This window comes from Seriola dumerili, unplaced genomic scaffold (assembly GCF_002260705.1).
Source record: "Seriola dumerili isolate Sdu_G_001 unplaced genomic scaffold, Sdu_1.0 BDQW01000432.1, whole genome shotgun sequence".
Taxonomy (NCBI): domain Eukaryota; kingdom Metazoa; phylum Chordata; class Actinopteri; order Carangiformes; family Carangidae; genus Seriola; species Seriola dumerili.
Genome location: NW_019174687.1, coordinates 3,206,330 through 3,228,863, shown reverse-complemented (window position 1 = coordinate 3,228,863; position 22,534 = coordinate 3,206,330). Strand labels below are relative to the sequence as shown.

Genomic DNA, 22,534 nt, shown 5'->3' with positions numbered 1-22,534 from the left:
GGAGAACATCCCTGGGGTTTGGTTTGTTTGGGGACTTTATGAGATAGCTTTAAGCATTCATTAATGTGTTAACCATGATTTGCCAATGGAAAATCATCTCCACACCATCTGAGGCTCTGCAAGAATGCAAAGGTGTATTATTCACACCCAGAAAATAATTCTCAGAACAACTGGAATCCATTTCGAGAACCTTTTATACAGCAATTTTGCACGTCCCTTTTGGGGAAATTTAAGAGCTCAGTATCTATCTTTTGTTTTGTTATCCAGGCTGCGTTGTGCATTGTCCAGTATTACAAATGTTCTTTACCATTGAGTTTATTGGTACGTCCACATCCACATATCAAGTGAATCAGGAAGATGTCTCAAGCGTCTCCAGAAGCAAAAACCCTGAAAAGCATTTTCCTTTTGTATAAATTCTGTACAACTCCAACATGTTTTTGTGGAGCTGTGGCCTTTGCCAGGCAGTGACACACTGAAATACACCAAGAAATAAAAGGGTTTCTTTTTTTTTTTTTTCTTATCCAAGAGTGTACATGAACTCTTTTCCTTGAGCCAAAACCTGAAACCTTCAACTACAATGTCAGTATTGCTTCTGACTTGCTTCCTCAGTGTGTGAATTTATCAGGAGTTGACATAATTCTTACAAGAACATTAGTTTGTTTAGTCAGTAATTCACCTTTTGTGCAGTTATTTCAGTTCACTGTGCTCGAGAGAAACAATCCTTTTGTCTTTTTGCGGTGACAAGATTTTGGACTTGTGTCACCACGTCATACCTTCCCACCTGAGCGCTTCCAAAGAGCTTGAATTTCTCGCGACACCCTCCTCCTCCTCTTCCTCCTCCACCGCCTGCGTTTTTCCTCCTCCGTCTAGGAAATGTGAAACCTGGGATTTCATCTGATTCAGTTTCCATTTCCTCCCTTTGTCTACCCTGCATGAATATTTAAATGAGAAATACTGAGCTTCCACCGCCTCCGCAACAAATCCACTATCTACAGTTGGATCATAATTCAATTTGAACATAACACATTTATCACGAGGCGCAGAGTGTTTTCTGATCGCTGGTTAAATGTTCATAAGGCGGTGCCACAGGGAAGGTGAATGTGCTCAAGACGACAATATCTGATGCCCTCTAATCCATCTGAAATCCCTTTACTGTATGAATAATAGGAAATGTCAATGAATAACCTCTGTCTGAGGCTCAAAGTGGAACAGGTACTATATTATAATAAGAGACATGAAATCTTAGTAGTCTTAATATATGTTCACCAGCAAAAAAGTAAAGTCAACTTGAGAAAATAGTTTTGCGCGTGAGGGAAGAATCGGGTAGAACTGTCGACTCCATGATTCCCAAGGCTGGATAAAGGTGAGTGCAATATACAGTAGATACTTTAGGTGAGTTCTTGAGATTTAAATCTGGATTTTATCTTGTGGAGATTGTTCCAGCTCATGTAAATAGTAAGTAAATATGCAACAGAGCAATGACCTCAGATCAAAGACAAAAAGCAATAAAAAGACAAAATATATTTTTTGTAATGTCCTTCCTGATGCTCCTAACAGCAGGATGATATTTTGAGTGGGTTCCAAAATTGCAGCAGTTTGTTTATAAAATGATTCATATGACTCTTTTTGTATTTGCCGCCTCTGTAGTTTAGTTTGGTTTAGGCGCATAAAATACTCAAAATGACCTTTTGAGTAGTCGAGTCAATCATCAGTGCTGCTGTTTGTTTTGTGATGGCCAGTCTCAGTTCAGCAGCAATGCTAATGTTCTAAATCAAAAATAGGAGTTTTCAAACGGGGCCAAGAAACAGGTCCTGAGAGAATAGTCCATTGGAATGAGTCCGTGAGGAACTAGAAGTTCACTCAGGGAGCACAGACCAACAACAGACGGCAGACACCAGGCTTCACATGACACAAATTCAAATTCATAAAAAAATCCTCCGGATTTGCCTCAAAATGTAACGTGTTTGTCACTGGCCCGTCCCCCATCCATCCACAAGTTTGGTGCCAATCGGTCCTGTACTGTTCTGCGTAATGCTGCTGACTAACAAACACACAGACACTTTACGAAGGTGGTAAGTGTACTGTGTGGCCGTTTGGAATGGAAAGCTAACAAATGCCAGCACTGTAGCTGAAGACTGTGTCGTCTTCATGACAGGAAGACTTTGTCTACAACAAACTGATACCACTACATGGTCTTGAATATTCTTTATTGAATACACACAATGTGTACAGACAATACACAGATGTGTAGTTTAAAGGGAATACTCCTTCCCAAGCGTCCTTGGCCCCCCCCCACTGTTGTTGATCACCTGGATAACAGGCAGCTGCTTAATGCCTCGAGTGTAAATGTAAAGCAGCCTTGACCCCTAACCTGGCCTGTGTGAATTGGATTGGATGACTTGATGGAAGCAGATGTTTCAAGGAGGTTTTGGATTCACCTTCAAACAGGATGAATAAATGTTCAGTGTTAGTGTTTGGTTCAATGTGCAACTAACCAGAAAGTTACAGTCCTTTTTATTTGAATTGAATTGAATTGAAGTACAGAGTATCTTAGCATATGTGTCTCTCTCTGGAGCTGCCAATGTTTTTTTTAAAAAAAGTTGCATAGCAAAGCTTCCAGGTTTTTTTTTTTTTTTCTGTCCAACCGTGATAATTTTCAACATTGTGTTACTGCACACTCAGTCCACCTTCTGTTGAAGAATCTAAACTATAAAAGAGACCTTGAGGAGTTTCCTTGCTGTGAAATCTCGGGTCTGGTCAGATGATCCCGCTGACAGCCTGCTGAAGCCGGCCAGAATTCCAGGCCTCACACAACAAAAGGCGATTTTTAAGCAGTATAAATTTAGATATCCGTCTGGCCGGGGCTGAGGCAGAGCAACGGGGGGGGGGGGGAAAATTTTATGGGTCATCATCTGTTTTTGTGCATGCACCCTTCAAGGTTCAAAAGCAGGATGTGGTAATGCAAGTCAATGAGCCCACCAGCCATTCAGGGCCATGATTTTCAAAGCAAGCAAACACTTTGGCCATTTGCAAAACGCATAAATAACAGGGTTTTTTTTTTGCATGTGTGTTTAACAGATATTCATGCATGAATGTGTTAATACAACAAACGGGCACAGACTCACAGCCGCGGATCATTATCAGGAGACTCTCTCTCGTTCGTCAGCCATCACTGTGATAGTTTTAAGTGGTGAAGTTTGGCTTTGTTCTGTAACTTGTGGAGTCGTGATTCATCATGTTTACTGCTCCACTGTGGCTCTGACAGCAACAGTGGCCATTTTGGAGATGGATGTGGAAAGTTGGATCATTTTTTAAACCTGAAGTTGATCTTCCTGTAGCCAGAGTCCTGTGTGGGTTTAGTCTGGGAACTTCAGTCTGGGTCAAGTTTAATTTTTATAGCTGAAATACGACACAGTGTTTCAGTGGGTTTTGTTTCCGGGAACTATTTTGATCAAATTATCGCCACGTTTCCTAACATACCCCTGATTCCAGGTTCTTAAATATAATGATGATTTACTGCTCTTCTGTTTTATATGATTGTAAATTGATCATGTCTGGGTTTTGGTCCGTTCATCAGACAAAACAAGACATTTGAAGATGTCACCTAGGACCATGGGAAAGAGAAATTATTCACTCTTTTCAGACATTTTATTGACAAAACAAATAACTGATTAATGATGAAAACAATTGTTTGCTGCGTCCTACGCCCAGTAATAAAATGTACAATGATATTGTAACTCCAGTAGATTTTTTTGCCTCTATATCGCGTCTGTGGTCCGACTCGGATCTACAACACCTTCAGAGTTGCACACTACAGTATGTTTCAGCCTTTTGCTGCTGGACGACAAGTAGCTTCACTCGCACACTCCTCTCCAAAGACTTGAGCCGAACAAGAGGCGCTCTGTGTGTGGGGACGATGTTGTCAGGCCACAGATTGACAGTGTGGAGTGAGAACGGCGTTATGGCTTTCATCTGCTCGTCAAAGGCCGGGGAATTAATCAGGAGGGCTGAGGGCGCTCTTTAATCTTGTAGATTACGCTCCTCGCAGACGGTTTAGGTGCAGATTAAAGCACACAGCGCTACTGGAGGTGAGATTTACTTGTGGTGCGGTGCGTGTGTGTGGTTGTGGCCGTCTGTGTGGATACTTACGTCTGGAGGAAAGATGGAAGTAGTTTTGGAGACATAAAATATAACCAACTATCAGCATCTAGACTGACTTGATGTGAATTGTCTACATGCAGTTGAATTATCCATAGAAAAAGTCTTTTTTGCTTTTATTAAAGTGAACGTTTTTGGTATGAAGGGTCATAGATGTAATAATGATCACTTCTTACTCTTAATGAATAACTGGATGTTGTGTGCAGGCTTGATGCGAGACAGTGTTTATGACAGCCAATGAAAAAAACTATTAAAACATGTCTATAAGGAAATAAAAGAGATTATTACCATGAACCAGAGATACAGTAACTGACACTGAGGCACATCAAACATGGACAGGCACACAGCCTCATTATTTAAGTGAAAATATAGATCCTCCTGGTCAAATATGACTCCAATACAGGTGAACGCTGTTCAGTCAAATTTTGTTTGAGTTAAAGTACTGGAGAACTTGCTTTTAAAATACTTAAGGATTCCAATGTACCGGAGACAGCCATGTCCGGAGGCATTATGTTTTTGGGTTGTCCGTCCCGTCCGTCCCGTCCGTCCCGTCCGTCGCATTCTGGTGAATGTGATATCTCGGTAATGTCTTGAGGGTACTTCTTCAAATATAGCATCAACATTCAAGGATGAACCTCTAAGAGTTTGATGGTGAAAGGTCTAAGGTAAAGTTCAGGGTGACAAATAACAGGATGTTCAAAAGGTCAAAGGTCAACTTCACTGCGACATCAGAATGTTCTGCAAATACGCCGGCCATTATTCGATGCTGTAACTGGACAGAAAAGGGAGGTTGTGACCATGTTTCCTGCAACTTGACTGGTTGGTGGAGACATACAACCACAAGGTGGTTAATACTGAACACTAACGGTGTTTTCCATCTTTACATTAGAGATTGGTTTACTGCCTGAAATCAGATTAGTGTAGAAATTTAGAGCCTAAATTTACAATAACTACTCCTCTTTCCATATTTTTGAACTAAAGCTGGCACATGTGATTTTAGGTTTTGTGTTTTCCTGGAGCATTGTGAGTGACATTTCAGTGAAAAGACGAGCTCTGTAATGTAGAGAATAAATAAGCTTTGGTGTGTGTAAATGAATCTGAATTTCGCAAATAACCTGCTCTTTACTTATGACAACATATGATAATGTTAATTTTTAATCCTTTCACATGTGAGAGAGGAAAGAGTTTCCTTCTTTACATGAGATTTAAGCTTCTGCAGAGAGACAACGGGAGCCAGGTTAGTTACTGTAAATGAAAGAGTTAATATCACTTATCTTTCTGTTCCTGTGAGCACATTTTCCAAGGTTATTGAGAACGTGAAGCCGCAGAAACTTCGAGGCCCATTTGGTTCTAGGTTTTTTCGTCGTCTCTGTGCTGGATCACATTTTCCTCTGAACACAGAGGCCAGTAACCCGAGCCGCTGCAGACAGGCCCACATTAGACCCAGCGGCGTCTCGTCTTCTCTGTCAGAATGAGGGGTAATCCCGGACGCTGACAGACGCGCAGCCCGAGCCCGCGTCCCATTGGCTGAGCTTGGAGTCCATCAAGGAGAGGATGTTTCTAAAGAACCTGTGGCAGGAGGAATCCGTGGGGAGGTGAAGCTGCAATGTTGTTGCTGAGGCTTTGATGTTCTTACCTGGTTGATTTATGGAACCTCCTCTTCTGTTGTGGGTGAAATCAACATCAGCACGACTCACTTGAGGCGCATTCACTCCTGCAAAAGAAGACCTTGTGAAGGTCTGAAGAACCAGTCGTACCTTTGTGACTTAAAGACTCCATGTTGACGCCGTGTGACCTGTGAGGACCACAGTTTGGATCAAATTAAAGTTACTCCAGTCATGCCGTCTTTCTGCGTTTACTTGAGACGGAGGATCCTGAGGAGGTACAGGCAGGTGCCTCGAACTGAGGCTGATGGAGCCTTCAACTACAGCCGAGCCTCAAACAGACGAGGCCTGTTGAACTCTGGTAGGTCAGAAGATGACCCTCCGTCTGGTCACATTCACACTGTTTATTTGAGCCAATTTTTTTAATTAGTCTGCAAGGCAAGTTTATTTATATAGCACCTTTCAAACAGAGGCACTTCTTAGCAAAAACATCGTTAGAACAATGTTTAAAATGAATTGAAAATCATATGAAATGGACAAAAAAAACACATGCTGTAAGAAACAAACCTCTCTTTTAACCTCAAGTTAAAAAATCGACCATTGTCAGCTAACTAACCCGAACCTAACCTGTCCCATCCTCTGCAGTGTTTGGCATCAAACCTCAATACTTACTGCGAACAGATAAAAATTTTAGGTGCAACAGATGCTGAAAACAGAGGCAATGAAGGTTTGATCAGATTTATATTTTCCTTATTTACTGATTGAAAGCATAATGTAGCCTTTATTTGATTTAGGCAAAGTTTTTCTTTTTTTTTTTTTCGCTTTGTGTTGGGTCACGTTTTGTTGAAGACCATGTTGATATTAAAGTGGGCTACTGCTCTGATATTTGTCCTGAAACTCAGATATTGAATTGTAGGGTTTAGGAATTGATCCCTGTCCGTAGCACTGAGCATTGAACACTATGAAGCTGAATTTCAGATTCATAATCATATGTTTGAACAGTATTTAACAATTTAGAAATTTGTTGAAATTTGTTGAACTAAAATTATTATTTAAAAAAAAAAGATTCTATCCCTGCTGATGTCAACAGTATTGGTAGATTTCACAAATAATACAATGCGCTGGGTCACAGTTGAGTCAAATGCAAAATGTGCATGGTATTATATGATATTTAGAAACACTTCCACCAAACATTCTATTTTTTTAATTCATTTTGCTTCTGTATTTATACAAGTTTTCAACATTTGTTGTTCTATCTTTAGGTTTTTCGTTGCCATGTGATTATTGTTGACATTGACGAAATGTTCCTTTCCAAGAACTTCCTGTAATGTGTCTTAAATGAAGCATTCAGAGTCAACACATGCCCATTACTGATGTTGGCCAATACTGCAGTAGTCAACCATGGCTCCTTCTTTCAGTTTTGTGGTAATAATAATAATAATAATAAGAATGATAATTCCTTTATTTATATAGCACATTTTTAAAAACAAGGGTTTACAAAGTGCTTTGACATAAAAGCACAAACATACAAGAGAACAATGGCAGAAGCAAGCAACACAAGAACCCGACAACATACAGTAAATTGAGACCAGGAAGACCAAAGTAAGAAGTAAGATGATGTAAGCAATGTAAGCAGGATAATAAAAGGGGGTATAGGCACTAAAACAACATAAAGCAACAGAATGAGATAAAAAGAATTAATACAAATAAGAGCATAAAGGGGTAAAAGCAGTTGTGTAGGCTACTTGTTGGTTTCTCAGTAGTTTTCCACTTGGTCTATTAATTCAGTGTTTGGTGTGTTTCATGGTCATCCAGGTCTCCTCTGTGGGAATCAATAAAGAGTAAAGATTATGTTAGTACTCTACTCAGGTGCTGGTCAGGGCTGTGCAGCAGGCTGCTCCGTGATGAAAAATCTCTACCCAATGTGCAGCTCAGATGAGAACAGATGTTAACAAGACATTTAAATCCACTGTAGATGGAGATAGTGTGTGTGAATGTAAACTGTTTATCTGTAAAACCTGTTCAGATCCGTGAATCTCCTGCTTTTGTACGTACTTCCAATGAAATGTCAGTACACGCAGGAGCATGCGTTTGCGTAAGCGTCTGCATTTGTATTAATTTCTCTCTGCCTTTGTGTTCGTCGCAGCAGGATGATGGATTTGATCCTCTGTAATGGCCTTTTCTCAGCCAGCTGAGTTTGTTGTGTTGGGGTGTAATTTATCAGTCCGCGTGACCACCACAATCTCTCGATCGGAGGCCTTCTCTGTGCTGTGATTATGCAGCCGTCTCTGCAGATCTATAGCTGGACGCTCAAATTGATGCATCACCTCTTCTACAGTATTGAAGCCATGATGCTCTTAGCCAGAATGGCTTTTAATGTAATTTGGAGCCGCTGTCATTCATTTTGTTCCACTGGTGCCTCTACACAAACAAAGACACTAACCGAGGCTGAATGCAGTCAACTCGGGAGCATAGGAAATGCATTTGGTTTACACTTTAAGCCAAAGCGTTGTAAAATGATCAAAAATACTGTAATTGTAATATAGGGCTGCAGCTAATGGTTATTTTCAGTATCCATTCATGTAAAGTAGTGTTTTCAGTTTTCAGAAAACTGAAAATACTACATAAAGCTTCAGAAATGCTTGGAAAAATGTAGTGTGTGTGGACGCTACAGCGCTACCTGATCCATCAAAGAGCATCCTAACTGACAAGCTGTTTGATTCAGAAATAGGCATTGTTACCATAATGCTAATGAGTAATGTAGTTGGACTGGTAACAGTGCTACTTCTTCGACCATTAGGTCCAAATGAAGCCAATACTGAAGTTCTAAAAACTGCAGTTCCTCTAATGACCACTAGAGTCTGGCTCCAACAGTGAGTCAGTCCCCATAGACTCCCATGTTAAAATGTCCAACTTTACAGCAGAAATAAACATGTTTACAGCCTGGTACAAAAACAGTTTTGGTCTCTATATATAATTTCCTCCTTCATGAGGGGTGAACTTTTATATAACTCTATAATGTTATCAACGTAGTTATTTCTAGGTTTTATTATTGCTGCATAGCTAACATGAGCATTAGCAACTGTTTACTTACCAGTCTAGAAGAAACATTGCAAGCTCAGCATCAAACATCATTCTTTTACTCACCAACAGCTGTTTCCATTTGTGGAAAGCAACCCTCTTGTTTTGCTTCCATTTATACTGAAGTTAGCATGCTAAAGAGGTAGCCCTGGCCTGTCTCGTCACTTCCTAATACTGAGTCACTGGCATATTATACCCTCTTGTCTTGTAAATGAAACGATAATCAACACCACCCTCTCAGGCAACAAACTATGTACGGCGGCAGAGAAAACTTACAAATAGCCGGTGGGTGAGCGTATGCTTTCCACAAACCGGCATGTAGTAATGTCTCAGCTCCACACACAAAGCTGAGACTTCGGCGTTTGGGGTGGAGTCAGGCACTGCCAAGATGATGACGGTGGAGCAGCTCACTCTGAGCTTCAAAACCGCTCTTCAGAAACCTGTGGGTGACATCATGGAGGCTACGTCCATCTTTATCGACAGTCTATGGTAGCGACATTACTGCCCAAACACTGGGCTTTGGAAACACACACAAACATGTGATCATTTGGTTACCAGATGGGTTCACCCATTTCTCTTGGCGCCATGTAGAAGCTTAGTTCACCTTCAGGCAGTAAGCGGTATTATATCATAATTGCACACGCACACTCATTCAGACACTTAAACCAAACTCCTATTAAGGCTGATTCCTTTTCACCCTGAGTGGCTGTGGAGGAGCGAATCAGAGGCAGAGTAATGAGGATGAAAATAGAAAGCTGTCACATCACCCTCCTCTCCGCCCGCTCTGTCCTCGGGCCGATCCATCTGCCGTCCCTGAATGCCCCGCGCAGGAGGAGCCGCAGCCACCCAGGTGTTTTCACTTCATCTTCAACGTCTACATACACACATGCTGTGACTCTGCTGTGTGTGTGTGTGTGTGTGTGTGTGTGTGTGTGTGTGTGTTTACATTTATGCATGATTACCTTCTCAAGTGTGAGGGTAGTGAGTTGTAAATAAAAAGGTCAGTTTTCCATAATTTTGGTGTAATTTGGCCTAAAATAAAATTAACCAGGGTCACCCCAGTTACTTTTTTTTTTTTTTTACTTGTTCAGTAGGTTTTTTTTTCATTTATCTAAGAATATAATGATTTTGGATCAATTCACAAAGCAATTAGCTCACTTCAACAGATTTCCATATTTTCTTGCCAAAATTTGCTACCACCCACTGTAAGACAAAATAACTGTAGGACGCTGGCATTTTTAGCAAACATGTATCCGTATTAGCGTAAGCTGAAGAAGAAGTGTGGATCGGTGTTTAACACGGCTGACGTCGACATGGCAACAAAATGTCCAGTACCGAACCTTCTGTTCCTCAAAATAAACTGACTCACTTCCTCCATGCAGAATCACACCACAGTTAATTCAGATACGCATAAAAAAAAAAGAATAACAGCAGCTAATCAGCTGAAATCACACTTTAGTTATGGTGAATGAATGAATTGTTTGATGTATTCAGATCCTTGAATTATCCTGACGCTTTACCTGTAGGAGCCGTTTACTAGTTTGTTTGTTGCTTTTTCTAATTAGTCATGCATTTGTTCTGAGTTTGGATTACTATCATTATCTTCTCTCATGATAGTCATTAGTTTATTTATATTATTTGCTTGTTTAGAATAGTTAGTTTTACTTAACTAGTATTTTGTTTATTCTGGTAACACTATGGGTACTTGGTACCTATGGTTTTCTACTAGAGCAGGAGAAACAGCGGGAAGCATGATCCCTTTGTTCTGTTTGTTTGCGTGTTTGGATAAAACAACCAAAAGAAAAATGCAGTGGCTTTGTTTGGACAAGATGATTCATCAGTGGCCTTTGATTTTTATTTTGGATTTTGAATTTGTATCAAGACAAATAGCCACTACATCACCATGTTTGCCGTTTCAAGCTTTTTAGTTTTAATTTAAAACCATCACAAGGAGTAGATAACACCAACTAATAAATACTTTGTGTGCTAGCTTAGCTGTTGTTTCCTAATGAGAGTTTTCAAGTGAAGTTTAAAATAGAAAATCTCCTGTTGGAGAAGAATCGGTGCTGAATACTCACAAACAGCTGTAGTTGTAACAGTCCTTGTTTACTGGTGTCATTATTTCAAAAACTGCAGCAGGTACTACTTTCCTTCACTTGCTGGTGACGTCAGCACATCCACGTCTGCAGCTCCCAAAGGGCTAAACCTGGTTTCAGTGGCTCCACATCACTGACTGTGTCCTCATTGTCGTCCTGTAAAGTGACACCGTGTTGTCAGGTGAACCGGCCGCAGCCTCGTTGTTGTCCCTTCTCACATTTCAGTCACTTCCTGTGAACGTTCCTCTGCCTTCTTCACATTCAGAGCTGAATTCCATTAAACCCGGCCCGGTCACTCTAATACTCGCGCTGCAGCTTCCCCCACCCCCCGCCGCTGCGTGCCCTCATGTGGCAGGTAATTGCAGAATCCATAATGAACGCTTTAAAGCCACAGCTCTGGAAAGGTTGCCTTGGCGACAAGCCGTTGATACAAGCCTTTGTGAAGTTGATTAATCTCCACACTCCTGGGGGCTGCCGTCAAACTCTGCTGCGCGTCAGCTAAGAAATAAACTCTGGAGGTGTTAAGGTGACCTAACTTTGCCTGAGAGGTTTCTACGTAAGGTGATGGGTGCACTGGGAGCTATGTAAAGTGTCTGAACATTGGCTCTTGGGAAATAAACGCCCCCACCTCACTAAAGTTAATTTTCGTCTGAGCAGGTAAAGGTGACTCTTATAGGTAATGATGATGAATGGAGTTAACATAGGATTTGTGGACCTGCAAGGGAAGCCTACTCAGCATGTTTTTAATACTTTTAATACTGCATTGGCAGTGTTTAAACAGACTATCCTTTTTTAGTGATGATTAAGTGATATTGCATTTTCCAATCCCACAAATTTATGATCTATCCAGAGATTTATAATCTAGCATTTTCAAAAATCACTGCAAGTTCAACCAGTTCCTGCAATGAACTGGTTGCAGTTTTCTGCATAAAAATAATCAAAAGGTAGTGGCAGTTATAGGTCCATATAATACAAAGGTAGATGTTGTTTGATTATAAAGCAGGTCTAGGTTCTATATTAATACTGTGAAAGTATCAAAGCCTCAGTCCACAGAGAAATGCACACAGCCTGTATTCAGACACTGAGCCTTAAAACCAGCCGTCAGGACTTCTGGAACTTTGTGATGTCACAACAAAGCAGTCACCGCTCTCAGCCATGCCCCAAGCCCCGCCCACCTGGACCCACCATCCAACCTTGATATATCTTCTTATGGATCAACACTTCAAACACAACACAGGAAAAGAGGAAGATATGGAGCTTTAAGGAAAATATAGACGAAGCTCTGAGGCAGTTTAGTTATTGTTGTTATGTTAAGTTTATTAGCAGTCGATTTATTTTTTTTGTGACATCATCGACTGAAAATCAGTGTTTCATTTAACCCAAATAAATTGACATCTTAAACATTTAAGCGTGTAAATATCACGGCACCAGTTGTGATTCTGTGTGTTTCTTTTGAAATGTTTGTTTTGAACTGGGTGAAGTTTGGTCTCTGATGCTAAATGGCTCCCCTCATTGATCGTCTGTCAGAGGAGCTGAATGCTGCTGTGACCTTTCAGTTGTGGTCTGCTGCTCCTCCAGACACAAAACGCTGACATTTCACCGAACACACTGCTCTGACAGTCACAGTCACTGATCGGGAAGGAACATTCGGCTAATCTGTGCACACATGGGGAAGCTTGACTTTGAGTTTTACTGGTGGTAAATGTACATCGTGTTCTTGCACCAAGGAAGGATGAATGATGAATATTGCCACAAAAAACCTAAAATAGAAAAATTTAAATTAGAAAAGACAAAAATATAAAATAAGATCTCAATGAAATTCACCAAAAATGCCCATGACTGCCAGTATAACAAATAAGGACACGTATCTTAAGTCTTGGCATTTTTGTAGCAAATTCAAGATCTTTTTAGTGTTTTCAGGACCATTATGCTGTAAAGCCGAGTAACTACAGTCATTAGTTTCTTGTGTCTAGGCTTCATGCATCTTTTTCTCTGTTGTGAATTTTCCTCCTGGAGGATTTTCAGACCCGACGACAGCCGCTAACTTACAGAATGTCAGGAGGCTAACCCCTGCTAACGGTCACGTCTGTGGTGTTTGTTGCAGGAGTGTGTGGCTGCTGTGGGCCGCTGAGGCCGAGGTACAAACGCCTGGTGGACAACATCTTCCCTGAGGACCCCAAAGTAAGTACCTGCAGGCACTGCACATGCTCAGTTAGATGGAAGATACTTCAGTAAGACACAGGGACAGTATAGCCCCCAATGTGTAGAATTTCTTTCTGATTATAGCATCTTTCAAATTAAAGTTAAACTTTTTCAAATGCTATACATACAGGCAAAATAAGGTGTGAATTTTAAATGCACCTTGTCAACCACCAAGTGTGTTTTTACATATGTACCTACCATTAAATGGAAGGTCCACTAGTGTCCTCTCGAGGCTGCAGTGTTCATGACGTCCAGTCTGAAAGTGATATAATAAACACATTGTTGATCTTAAGGACTTTACCACTTGTAGGGTGAAAAAGTGCAACTGAGCACGGCTCTAGAGAAAAGGCCACGGTGTAGTTAAACTCTAAAAGGTTCATCCTCTGGGGAGCAGGACAGTGATCTGGAAATGTGGGACGTCATTGTCAGTGACTTATGTATGTTAAATGACATAAGTTTTTCTTTTGGTCGGTGTTGGATGAAAAACTCAACATTGGGATCATCCTCTGGTGACCATCAATTTCAACATTGATAATAATAATAATGATAATAAACTTTATTTATAAAACAGCAGTTACAAAGTGCTTCATGATTAGTAAAAAAAAGTCCATCCATCCGTTGGATGAAAAACTCTGGTGACCATGAATTTTAATGTTACTGGAAGTGCATTAAGTTGTACAAATTTAGTTTTAGAGAAAACTTCTTCTGAACCAAATTATTGCTCAAGGGTGAATTTTAACCTGATGGAGGATCCTAATGAAAAGTCAGGTGGTCACCAAAATCAATGTGGTAAATCCTCTAGGGACCATGTGTATCCACAGTTTTACGGTTTTAATGGATCTTGATTAAAAGGTTTTTGATGGACAAACGGTTCATCTAACTGCCTCCTTTGTTTTGTTCTGCTGGGGCAAAATCCCAAAAAACATTTACCAAAGAGAAAGAAGGTCTATCCCAGTAAATCTGAATATCTGAGAATCTGTTCCAACATCTGACAGCATGCAGGAGACAGTCTGGGCCTTCAGCAGTGTATCAGCACTGTGTCTGGTGCCCAGTCGTTATCACAGTGTTGAGATTACTACTGGAACCCAACGTCTCCTCCACCACCAGAGACCCTCACCGCCACAACACAGAAAATAATTGGACAACCACTTAGCCACGTGAACGCTTCAGACTCTAATGAATCAGGTTATTAAAAATTTGACATGGCTTTGATAACTGGGCCACAGCAAGTTATTATCACCCGCTTCCTTGACCCCTGTTAATTAAAAGACTAAACAGGGTTTGTCCCGTATGCGACGGTGCATTTTGTTTTATTTTCTCGTCCCAGCCCTACATCTTCTCTGTGGCGTAAGCAGACCTGTGTGGTGGGAAATCAAAATGCTCGACTGGTCGAGACCTTGTCAAATTAATTATCAGTCGCTGAGAGTCAGAGGAGCTGAAAAGACTCAGGGGAAAGATGCATTAACTCCCTCCTCTTTATGTATGACACCTGGCAGCAATACACTCATGTCTGTTGTGCAGAATGATGCTGAAGTTCAGTCTGAGTCCATGAGTTTCCAAGAAAATTTACTTCCCTTTTTCATTAGGAGAAAAAGTAAATGAATTTATTATGATTGAGTCTGACTTGTGTTTCGAATGATTTCTAATTATGTGCAGTTTCAGTCTCTGATTTTCCTGAGCGGTGATCTGTGGTGGTTTCATTGAGTCGTGTCATCAGAGCAGAAGAACCAAATCAAACACATTCACAGGCCATTTGCTGCTCCTGTTAGTTTTAATGTCACCATCAGAGACCGAGCAGGGTTTAGAAAATGATGTCTTAATGCATGAACTTTGATAACTCTCATTTTAAAGGTACATTTGTTAAAGTTGAAACTGATTAAAATATTCATTGTCATTGTCAAAAGTTTTGCAACTGTGGATGCCCTCCTTGTTGTTGCACAAACCTGACCGCATCATCTTGGGTTCAGGCTAAACATATTCTTTCTGTTTTGCAAATATTGACAGAATATTTTAACAGTTAAAGCAAATGAATGTTGACCTCTCTTTTTATTCTTAATCTCCAGGATGGACTCAGTAAATCTGACATGGAGAAGCTGACCTTCTATGCTGTGTCAGCTCCAGAGAAGCTGGACAGGATTGGAGCGTACCTGGCCGAGAGGCTGAGCAGAGATGTCGTGCGACACCGCTATGGGTGAGCAACCTTTGACCCCGACTGTGTGTCTGTCGTTTTTCACAGATTAAGTTATTATTTATGAGGAAAGGAAGGATTTTACTCAGATCATGTTGACGTTGGTGTGGTATAAATCCAACCTCATAGAGCAGGGATGCCATGGTTACGGCCCGCGGGCCGGACCCGGCCCGATTGAACATCACACCCGGCCCGTGGGTTGATATGGGAGAGTTTTATTTTTATTTAAATCTAATGTTTTATTTTTTATTTTAATTTTCGTGGAACCCGTCAGTTGCATAGACTGCCTGGTGTGACTTTGAGCACGGAGCGGGAGACAAACAGCGCAGTGAGCCCCCCCTCCTCCCCTCGCGCGCGGACGATATAGCCTAGGAGACATCGCCCATCCCTAAGCTTACATTGCTTGCACAAAACTTTTGATCAGCACTCAGCATTTGTTTATTGTTGTTGTTCATTTAAACTAGTATGCACAGAGAGCGTGAGGGGGCGAGCGAGAGAGAGAGAGAGAGAGCGAGAGAGAGAGAGAGAGAGTGCCACCGAGGAGTGTTAGAGCTAGAGTGAGCTCTGCGGTCTTGGCCATTAGTTCATGTTATTTTTATGTAGGTAATATGTTGTCAAATATGTTTAAACTTAAATGAACTAGCCTACCTATACAGTAGTTATATCTCATTGTATTAGTTTGTCCTGGTATTGATGTGATGCGCGTCATTGAATAAAATAGATATTCAAATAGTTTGAATATGTGTTTTTTAGAGGGAATATTCAAACGTCATTTTTGAGCAGTTTTGACAGCCCTAGCATGGATAGGACAATGTTACGTTTTCAGAGGGTACTGTGACTTGCTTTAGGCTTCTATGCAATTGTAGGCCTCATTGTGAGGCTATTGGGGTGCCAATGCAATTTCTTTTTGATATGTAGGCCTTAATGAATAATTTCAAACAGTGATGTTGAGTCAGTGTTTGGTCTTTTCAGTTCGAAAGTGTAATTCGGCCCGCTGAGGTCTCACTTGAAAAAAATCTGGCCCCCTGACCAATTTCACCCTGGCATCCCTGTCATAGAGGAACAAAACAGCTGCAGTTAGCCCATGGAGATCTAAGGCGTCTTCTAACACCTCAACACCGTTTGAACACGGCCTCCTAAAACCTCAGGGCTTTATGAAAAACCTGACATGCGCTGAAATCTTGATTTCTCAGCCTCCGAACTAGATAGAAACATGAAATAAAGACCATTTAAGAGCTTAAACCCTTGACATTTATTATTAATCACAACCTTTGCCTTTGAAACTGGATATGGCTGGAAAAACAAGCACAGTTGTCAACATTCTCAGTTCAGTTCAACTTCTTTTTAACGTTTATTGATTTTTTTTTTTTTTTTAGAAATGAACCTTGGAGTAAAGAGAATGATTTACAATCAAAACCAAAGGTTTAGGCTCTCAAATGGTTTTTATTTCATGTCTGCCACCACCAAACGGCAAACTGCAAAATGCCCAGGTAGAATAGTGGGTCGGCCTTCAAATGGTCGGTCGATGGTTCGACCCCCGGCTCTTTCTGTCATAGGCAGACCAAATACCTCTTACTGGCTTTGGATAAAGTCGTCATCTGCAAAATGAATGTTATGCATTCAAAAAACATCAGTTAATCAGAATGGGTTCTGTGAATTTTTAAACCATTTAGCGCTTCCTGCTCTTAAAATGAGTGGAAAGATAAAAACGTCCCTCATGTATTTCTGAAAGACGACTGGCAGCACCAAATCAATGCAGTGATTATAAAGTCAGAAACCATGTTTAATTGGCTGTGATTTTTATTCCCAGAAGCCGACAGTCACAGTGAAAACGTCTCTCTCTCTCTCTCTCTCTCTCTCTCTCCTCCATCTGTACTCGCCCGCGTTTCGTTACAGAATCGCGCGGCTTCGTCTGACAAACGCTGTCCGTCCAACGAAGTGACGTGTCCACATGCTCGGGTTCGTTGGGTCACTCAAACCCCCGAGGCTTTTTTTTTTATATCTGGCAAAGCTTTCGCCTCCCAGATGGAGCAAACTGATATAAACTGCTCCTAGAAGTTCATGTCATTAAATGTACAGCACACGCTCTTTATTCGTCCAAGATATCAAACCCAGATACGGGACGCTGACAGCTGTGGCCGGAGACGTCATGTTCTCAGGTCGTCAGTCTCATTCTCATGAACGTGATGTCTCAGTAACATCTCCAAATCTGGTACAAACATTCACTTGGACTCAAGAATGAACTGTTTTGGTGGTCAAAGGTCACTGTGACCTCACAAATCAGGTTTTTGGCCATGACTCAAGAATTCATACACTAATTATGACACAATTTTACACAAATTTTCTACAAGGATAAAATGATGAAGTGATGACATTTTATATCCAGAAGGTCAAAGGTCATCTTCACTGTTCATGTTCTGCTAAAACACTTCAGCTGATAGTGATAATGACTATCAAGTTCAGCAGGCGGATAAGATTTTTCAAAGTCAACACAGATGTCGGACTGATTGTCATTTTCAAAAGCAACTAATGTTGGAAGAATGTACATTTTTCTTTCTTTTTTTTTATCATGTGAACTAGGGCTGTCCCAAACGATTATTCTTTAAACGATTATTAATCTAACGATTATTATTTTTTTATTAACCTAACAGTAATTTTATTGCAATTATTTTCCAGTTAGTCATTTAATATAACAATTTGCCCCGTCCAACACACACACACACAAATGAAGATGCACTTTGCAGAGTCTGCAGACTACCGCACTGTTGGTGTCAAGATTAAAGTATTCCCAAATTTGCAGGACCGTGTGTGAGCCTTTTTTGCCGCGTGTTGCTCCACACGCTCCGTCGTACTGCTGGTAGACGCCGCCATGTTGTTCAAATAGATTACACAGACGCAAATCATTCACGTAGTCAATGACTTCAATTACGTCACCGTGTTGTCCCAGCCCTTGCGCTGCGCTTGTATCCGGGTAAACCAAAGACGATGGATATAAACGGTCCCATTAGAAAGTCCCGGTTTTGTTCTATGAACATTTACCCTGTGTGGTTTTACACGACACGTCGACACTAAAATTCCACGTCGAATAATTTTTATAATCGACAACATCGATTACGTCGGATAATCGTCCCAGCCCTTATATGAACTTTCACACTTGTGTTTATGAAATTATTGTGTCTGTTAGCAGCTGAATGCAGCGTGCAGTGACACTGATTTACAGTCGAGCAGCCGGGGAAAATCAATCACTGGCAAATTTAGTCAACAGCAGCTAATTAACACTAGTTTAATGAGTTGGCTTCAGTACAGACATACTCTGGTGAAATGGTTCTTCTGTTTTAGTCATTTTTAAAAAGGAGATTGTGTCTCTCTTTCTTTTTTAAAAAGACCAACAAAGTAAATAACAATTAAGTAGCTAAATAGCTGGTTGCATCACACATAAACCTGACCTCTGACCTGTCTGAGGAAAAAAAGGACTTTGTGTGTGATTGAGCTTAAAGCGCCCTGATCACTTGTTCTCAGGTACGTGGTGATAGCCATGGAGGCTCTGGACCAGCTGCTGATGGCCTGTCACTCTCAGAGCATCAAACCCTTCGTGGAGAGTTTCCTGCACATGGTCGCCAAGCTGCTGGAGTCCAGAGAGCCGGACCTGCAGGTCCTTGGAACCAACTCGGTAAGACGCTCTAGTCAGAAGCTGTGAAGGGGGTTAGCCGTGGTGGCTACTTTAGACCATATTATGTAATAAAACATGCCCATCTGTAAGTTAGGATTTGACCATCAGCACTGCTTGTGTTTTTCTGCTTGTCTGTTGAGATGTGCTGTAACATGGATTCACATACATTTCCACAGTTCACAGACCTGTAGTTACCTTTTTAAAGCTCCATATATTTCTCTTCTCCAGTGTTTTATTTGAAGTGTTGATCCATAAGAAGATATACTTGTAGTTTTAAGAACCAAAAACCACAACCTCATTGTAGTTTTACATCTCCTCTCTCAGGCTTCTCTCTGGAGCTCTAGTAACAACAGGTCAGTCAGCCAATCAGAAGAGAGGATGCTCAGAGCCTCTCTTCTGGTTGGCTGACTGTTTTCTGAGTGATCCAATAAAAATATAGCAGATTTCAGGTAAACACTCAGAGAAACCAAATCCTGCAAGTTTGGACAGTGGATCCAGGTGGGCGGGGTTTGGTGACTGCTTTGTTGTGACATCACAAAGTTCCAGAAGTCCTGACAGCTGGTTTTAAGGCTCAGTATCTGAATACAGGCTGTGTGCATTTCTCTGTGGACTGAGGCTTTGATACTTTCACAGTATTAATATAGAACATAGACCTGCTTTATGATCAAACAACACACGGACATCTGCCTTTAGACTATATGGATCTTTTAACACTGATTTTCCTCACACATCCGCAACTCACTTTTTCTTCTTCTTTTCCCAGCTTCAAACATGCTCAGGCTCTGAGGTGATTGGGTAAACAGTAGCCTCACTTAATAAATATGTGGCTGCTGCCTCTGCTCATTTTACCTTAAGGTTGTTTTCGTTTCATTTTCAGTGTAACGTCTTCCTGCTGTAATACACTGCATGAAACCTTGAAAACTGCTTTGCTCTTTTTCTCGTCAAATTATTAAACTGACTGTGTCTTCCTGTTTATCTAATAGTCCTGTGCAGTGGTTTACCTCCCTGAATATGAGCTCATAAAGTTACACAGCAGCCTGTTATACTTTAATGTATTTACTTATTATTTAGGTTCTGTATTTGTGGAGGTTGTTAATTTTAAATGCAGCTTCAGAAGAAGAGGAATGTTGAGATTTTTCCTTGTGATCCTAAAGACATAATGACATTAACATAAAGCTGCAATTCATACCGCACGCACGCACGCACGCACGCACGCACGCACGCACGCACGCACGCACGCACGCACGCACGCACGCACGCACGCACGCACGCACGCACGCACGCGACAAAGACATAAAACACATCACTCAGCTGCAGCCCAGAGGTTGATGTTGGTGGTTAAATACGTAATTTAACTTTTACACTGGCAGTGGAAATGGCTCTATAACATATCTGCCAATTATTATTAGCCTCTATAAGCCGCCAGCAAATGTCAGCCCCATTTCTCCTTCCAAGTCTTCTGAAGGTGAACCCAAAGTTTTTTTTTTTTCCTCTCCTTCCTCCATGCCTCCTGTTCTGAGCCTCTTGTCCTTTCCATTGTTGGCGGCTCATCTGAGCAGGAAACCGAGCTGAGGGCTTAGATGTGAAAGCTTTTGCATTATTTATGTGTGGTATTTAGACTCTGACAGAGGAGGAGAGCGGATGCAGAGACAGGTAGTAGAGGTGGGATGTTGGAGGGTGGGTTGGGGGGGGGTGAAGAGGGGGTTGTGCCTTTGGGTGAGAGCTGTTAATTACATCTTCATCATGGCGCCGTTTACAAAGCTGAGATGTTGCGTTTAATGTCTGGGTTTGGTTTTACACCGTGGCAGAGGAAAACTAAGCGTGTGTGTTTGTTCTGTAATCATCAGTTCAGTGAGTTTGTTTGAGATGTTTTCAGAACAACACCGACATCGAGCTCAACAGGTTGTGGTTGAAAGAAAGATGGCAGCTGCTTCAGTAGAGCCGCAACCTCCACTGAAGCTATTGAATTCTATCAAATTCAACACTTTGTCGTAACCGTGGGAACAAAACGTGGTTAAATTCATCCTAAACTGATGCAGAATGTGAAAGTGAACAGGTCTTTAACTGCAGAAACTTAATGAACCAGTTAAATCAAAGTGATTAGCGTTAGCTTTAGCTCACTGTTAGCTGCACACACACACTTTGTGATTGGATGCTGGCTACTGAAATGCAACTTGGGAGTTGCACTTGGCTTCTCTCCAGATATTTTCCAGCACAACAACTATTCGTCTTTCTGCTGATGATTCAACCAGGAAAGTTTCATGTTTCTACTCAACTAAGAATCACATGTTCACTAGAAACATGCAACATAAATCACCTGTCATCTCACTCTTATTCCTATTACAACACAACAGTTCTTCTGTTTTACCCTACCTGGTGTGTGTGTGTGTGTGTGTGTGTGTGTGACTTGAGTATAACTGTGTGTCAGCAGAGTGCTCCTCTCCTGTCTGCGCTGCCAGGCGTTCGCTGTCTCCAAATGCATCTGCCAGTTAACTTTATCACCAGAAATGGGCAGCCTGCGACAGCGAGAAGTGCCTCCTCCTCCTCCTCCTCCTCCTCTTCCACTCCATCTCAATAACAGAGGCACTCATCAGTCCACACTCAGACACATGAAGCCACTGAGTCAGACACACGGGGGAGTTCATACGTCAGGTGTTTAGAGCCTGCCGAGCCAGATGTGCTGCACATACAGCCAACGGTTGCGCCAAGGAAACCTGTACCTCATCTATCTTTCCAATATGCTGCCTGTTTTCTTCCTCATTGAGTTCCCTGATCAGATTTATGTACAGATTCTGGATCATAAAAATGTCTTGGTTAGTGCTCTGGGTTTGAAGAGCTTGGAACAAAAACAATGGAAACAAGATTACTCTCATTTTCTTTTATTTCCCTCATTATCCCGTGAGCCAGTTTGATGCTTTTGAAATGTTTTTTTTTTTTTTTAGAGTGAACTCTCACATCTCTCCTCTGTTACATTCTCTCTGTTCAGGTCTTACCTGACTCACTATGCCACCAAGCTCTTGGTCCAGGCCACGGTTATCTCTCACTCTACTGTCAGGCCTCCCTTCCCGCACAGTGAAACCCTAACAGATGGTCCAGAATGCAGCAGCCCATCTGGTTAGCCTAAAAGGGCACGCGTCATTCCGTGACTCATCAAACCTCCACTGGCTACCCATGGCCGCCTGACACTGTGTTCCTTCAAGGAGTGTCGTCTGACATCGCCCTCCCTGCACATAAGACTATCTGAGTCCAAATTGTTCTAGTCTGTGGTTCCCTGATGGTGGAACTATCTACTGAATGCTGTCAGAGCAGGAGCGTCCCTTTATATCCACAGGAAACTCTTGGGCCCTGTTCAGACCAGGTATTAACATCCGTCTCAGGTGATCCGATCACAAGTGTTCACCTCTAAGCTCAGGTGTGAGCACATCAAGATGCATCGAGGACGCATTGGCGATCTGATCACTCAGAGCACATTTGGAGGTGGTGTGGACCACATGTGGCCAGTTCTTTTAGCAGTGTGAACATGAATGTGTCCTGG

The 22,534-nt window shown here is 41.6% G+C and overlaps 1 protein-coding gene across 1 annotated transcript in view; it reads left to right on the top strand.

The window, feature by feature from the left end:
• The window catches only part of efr3a (EFR3 homolog A), a 119,600-nt gene that overhangs the window by 28,217 nt on the left and 68,849 nt on the right, over positions 1–22,534 (top strand). The window contains exons 3-5 of the mRNA XM_022761770.1: positions 13,044–13,120; positions 15,205–15,332; positions 18,849–18,999. Of these exons, the coding sequence (XP_022617491.1) occupies positions 13,044–13,120; positions 15,205–15,332; positions 18,849–18,999 (356 nt within the window). The remainder of the gene's footprint in view (positions 1–13,043; positions 13,121–15,204; positions 15,333–18,848; positions 19,000–22,534) is intronic.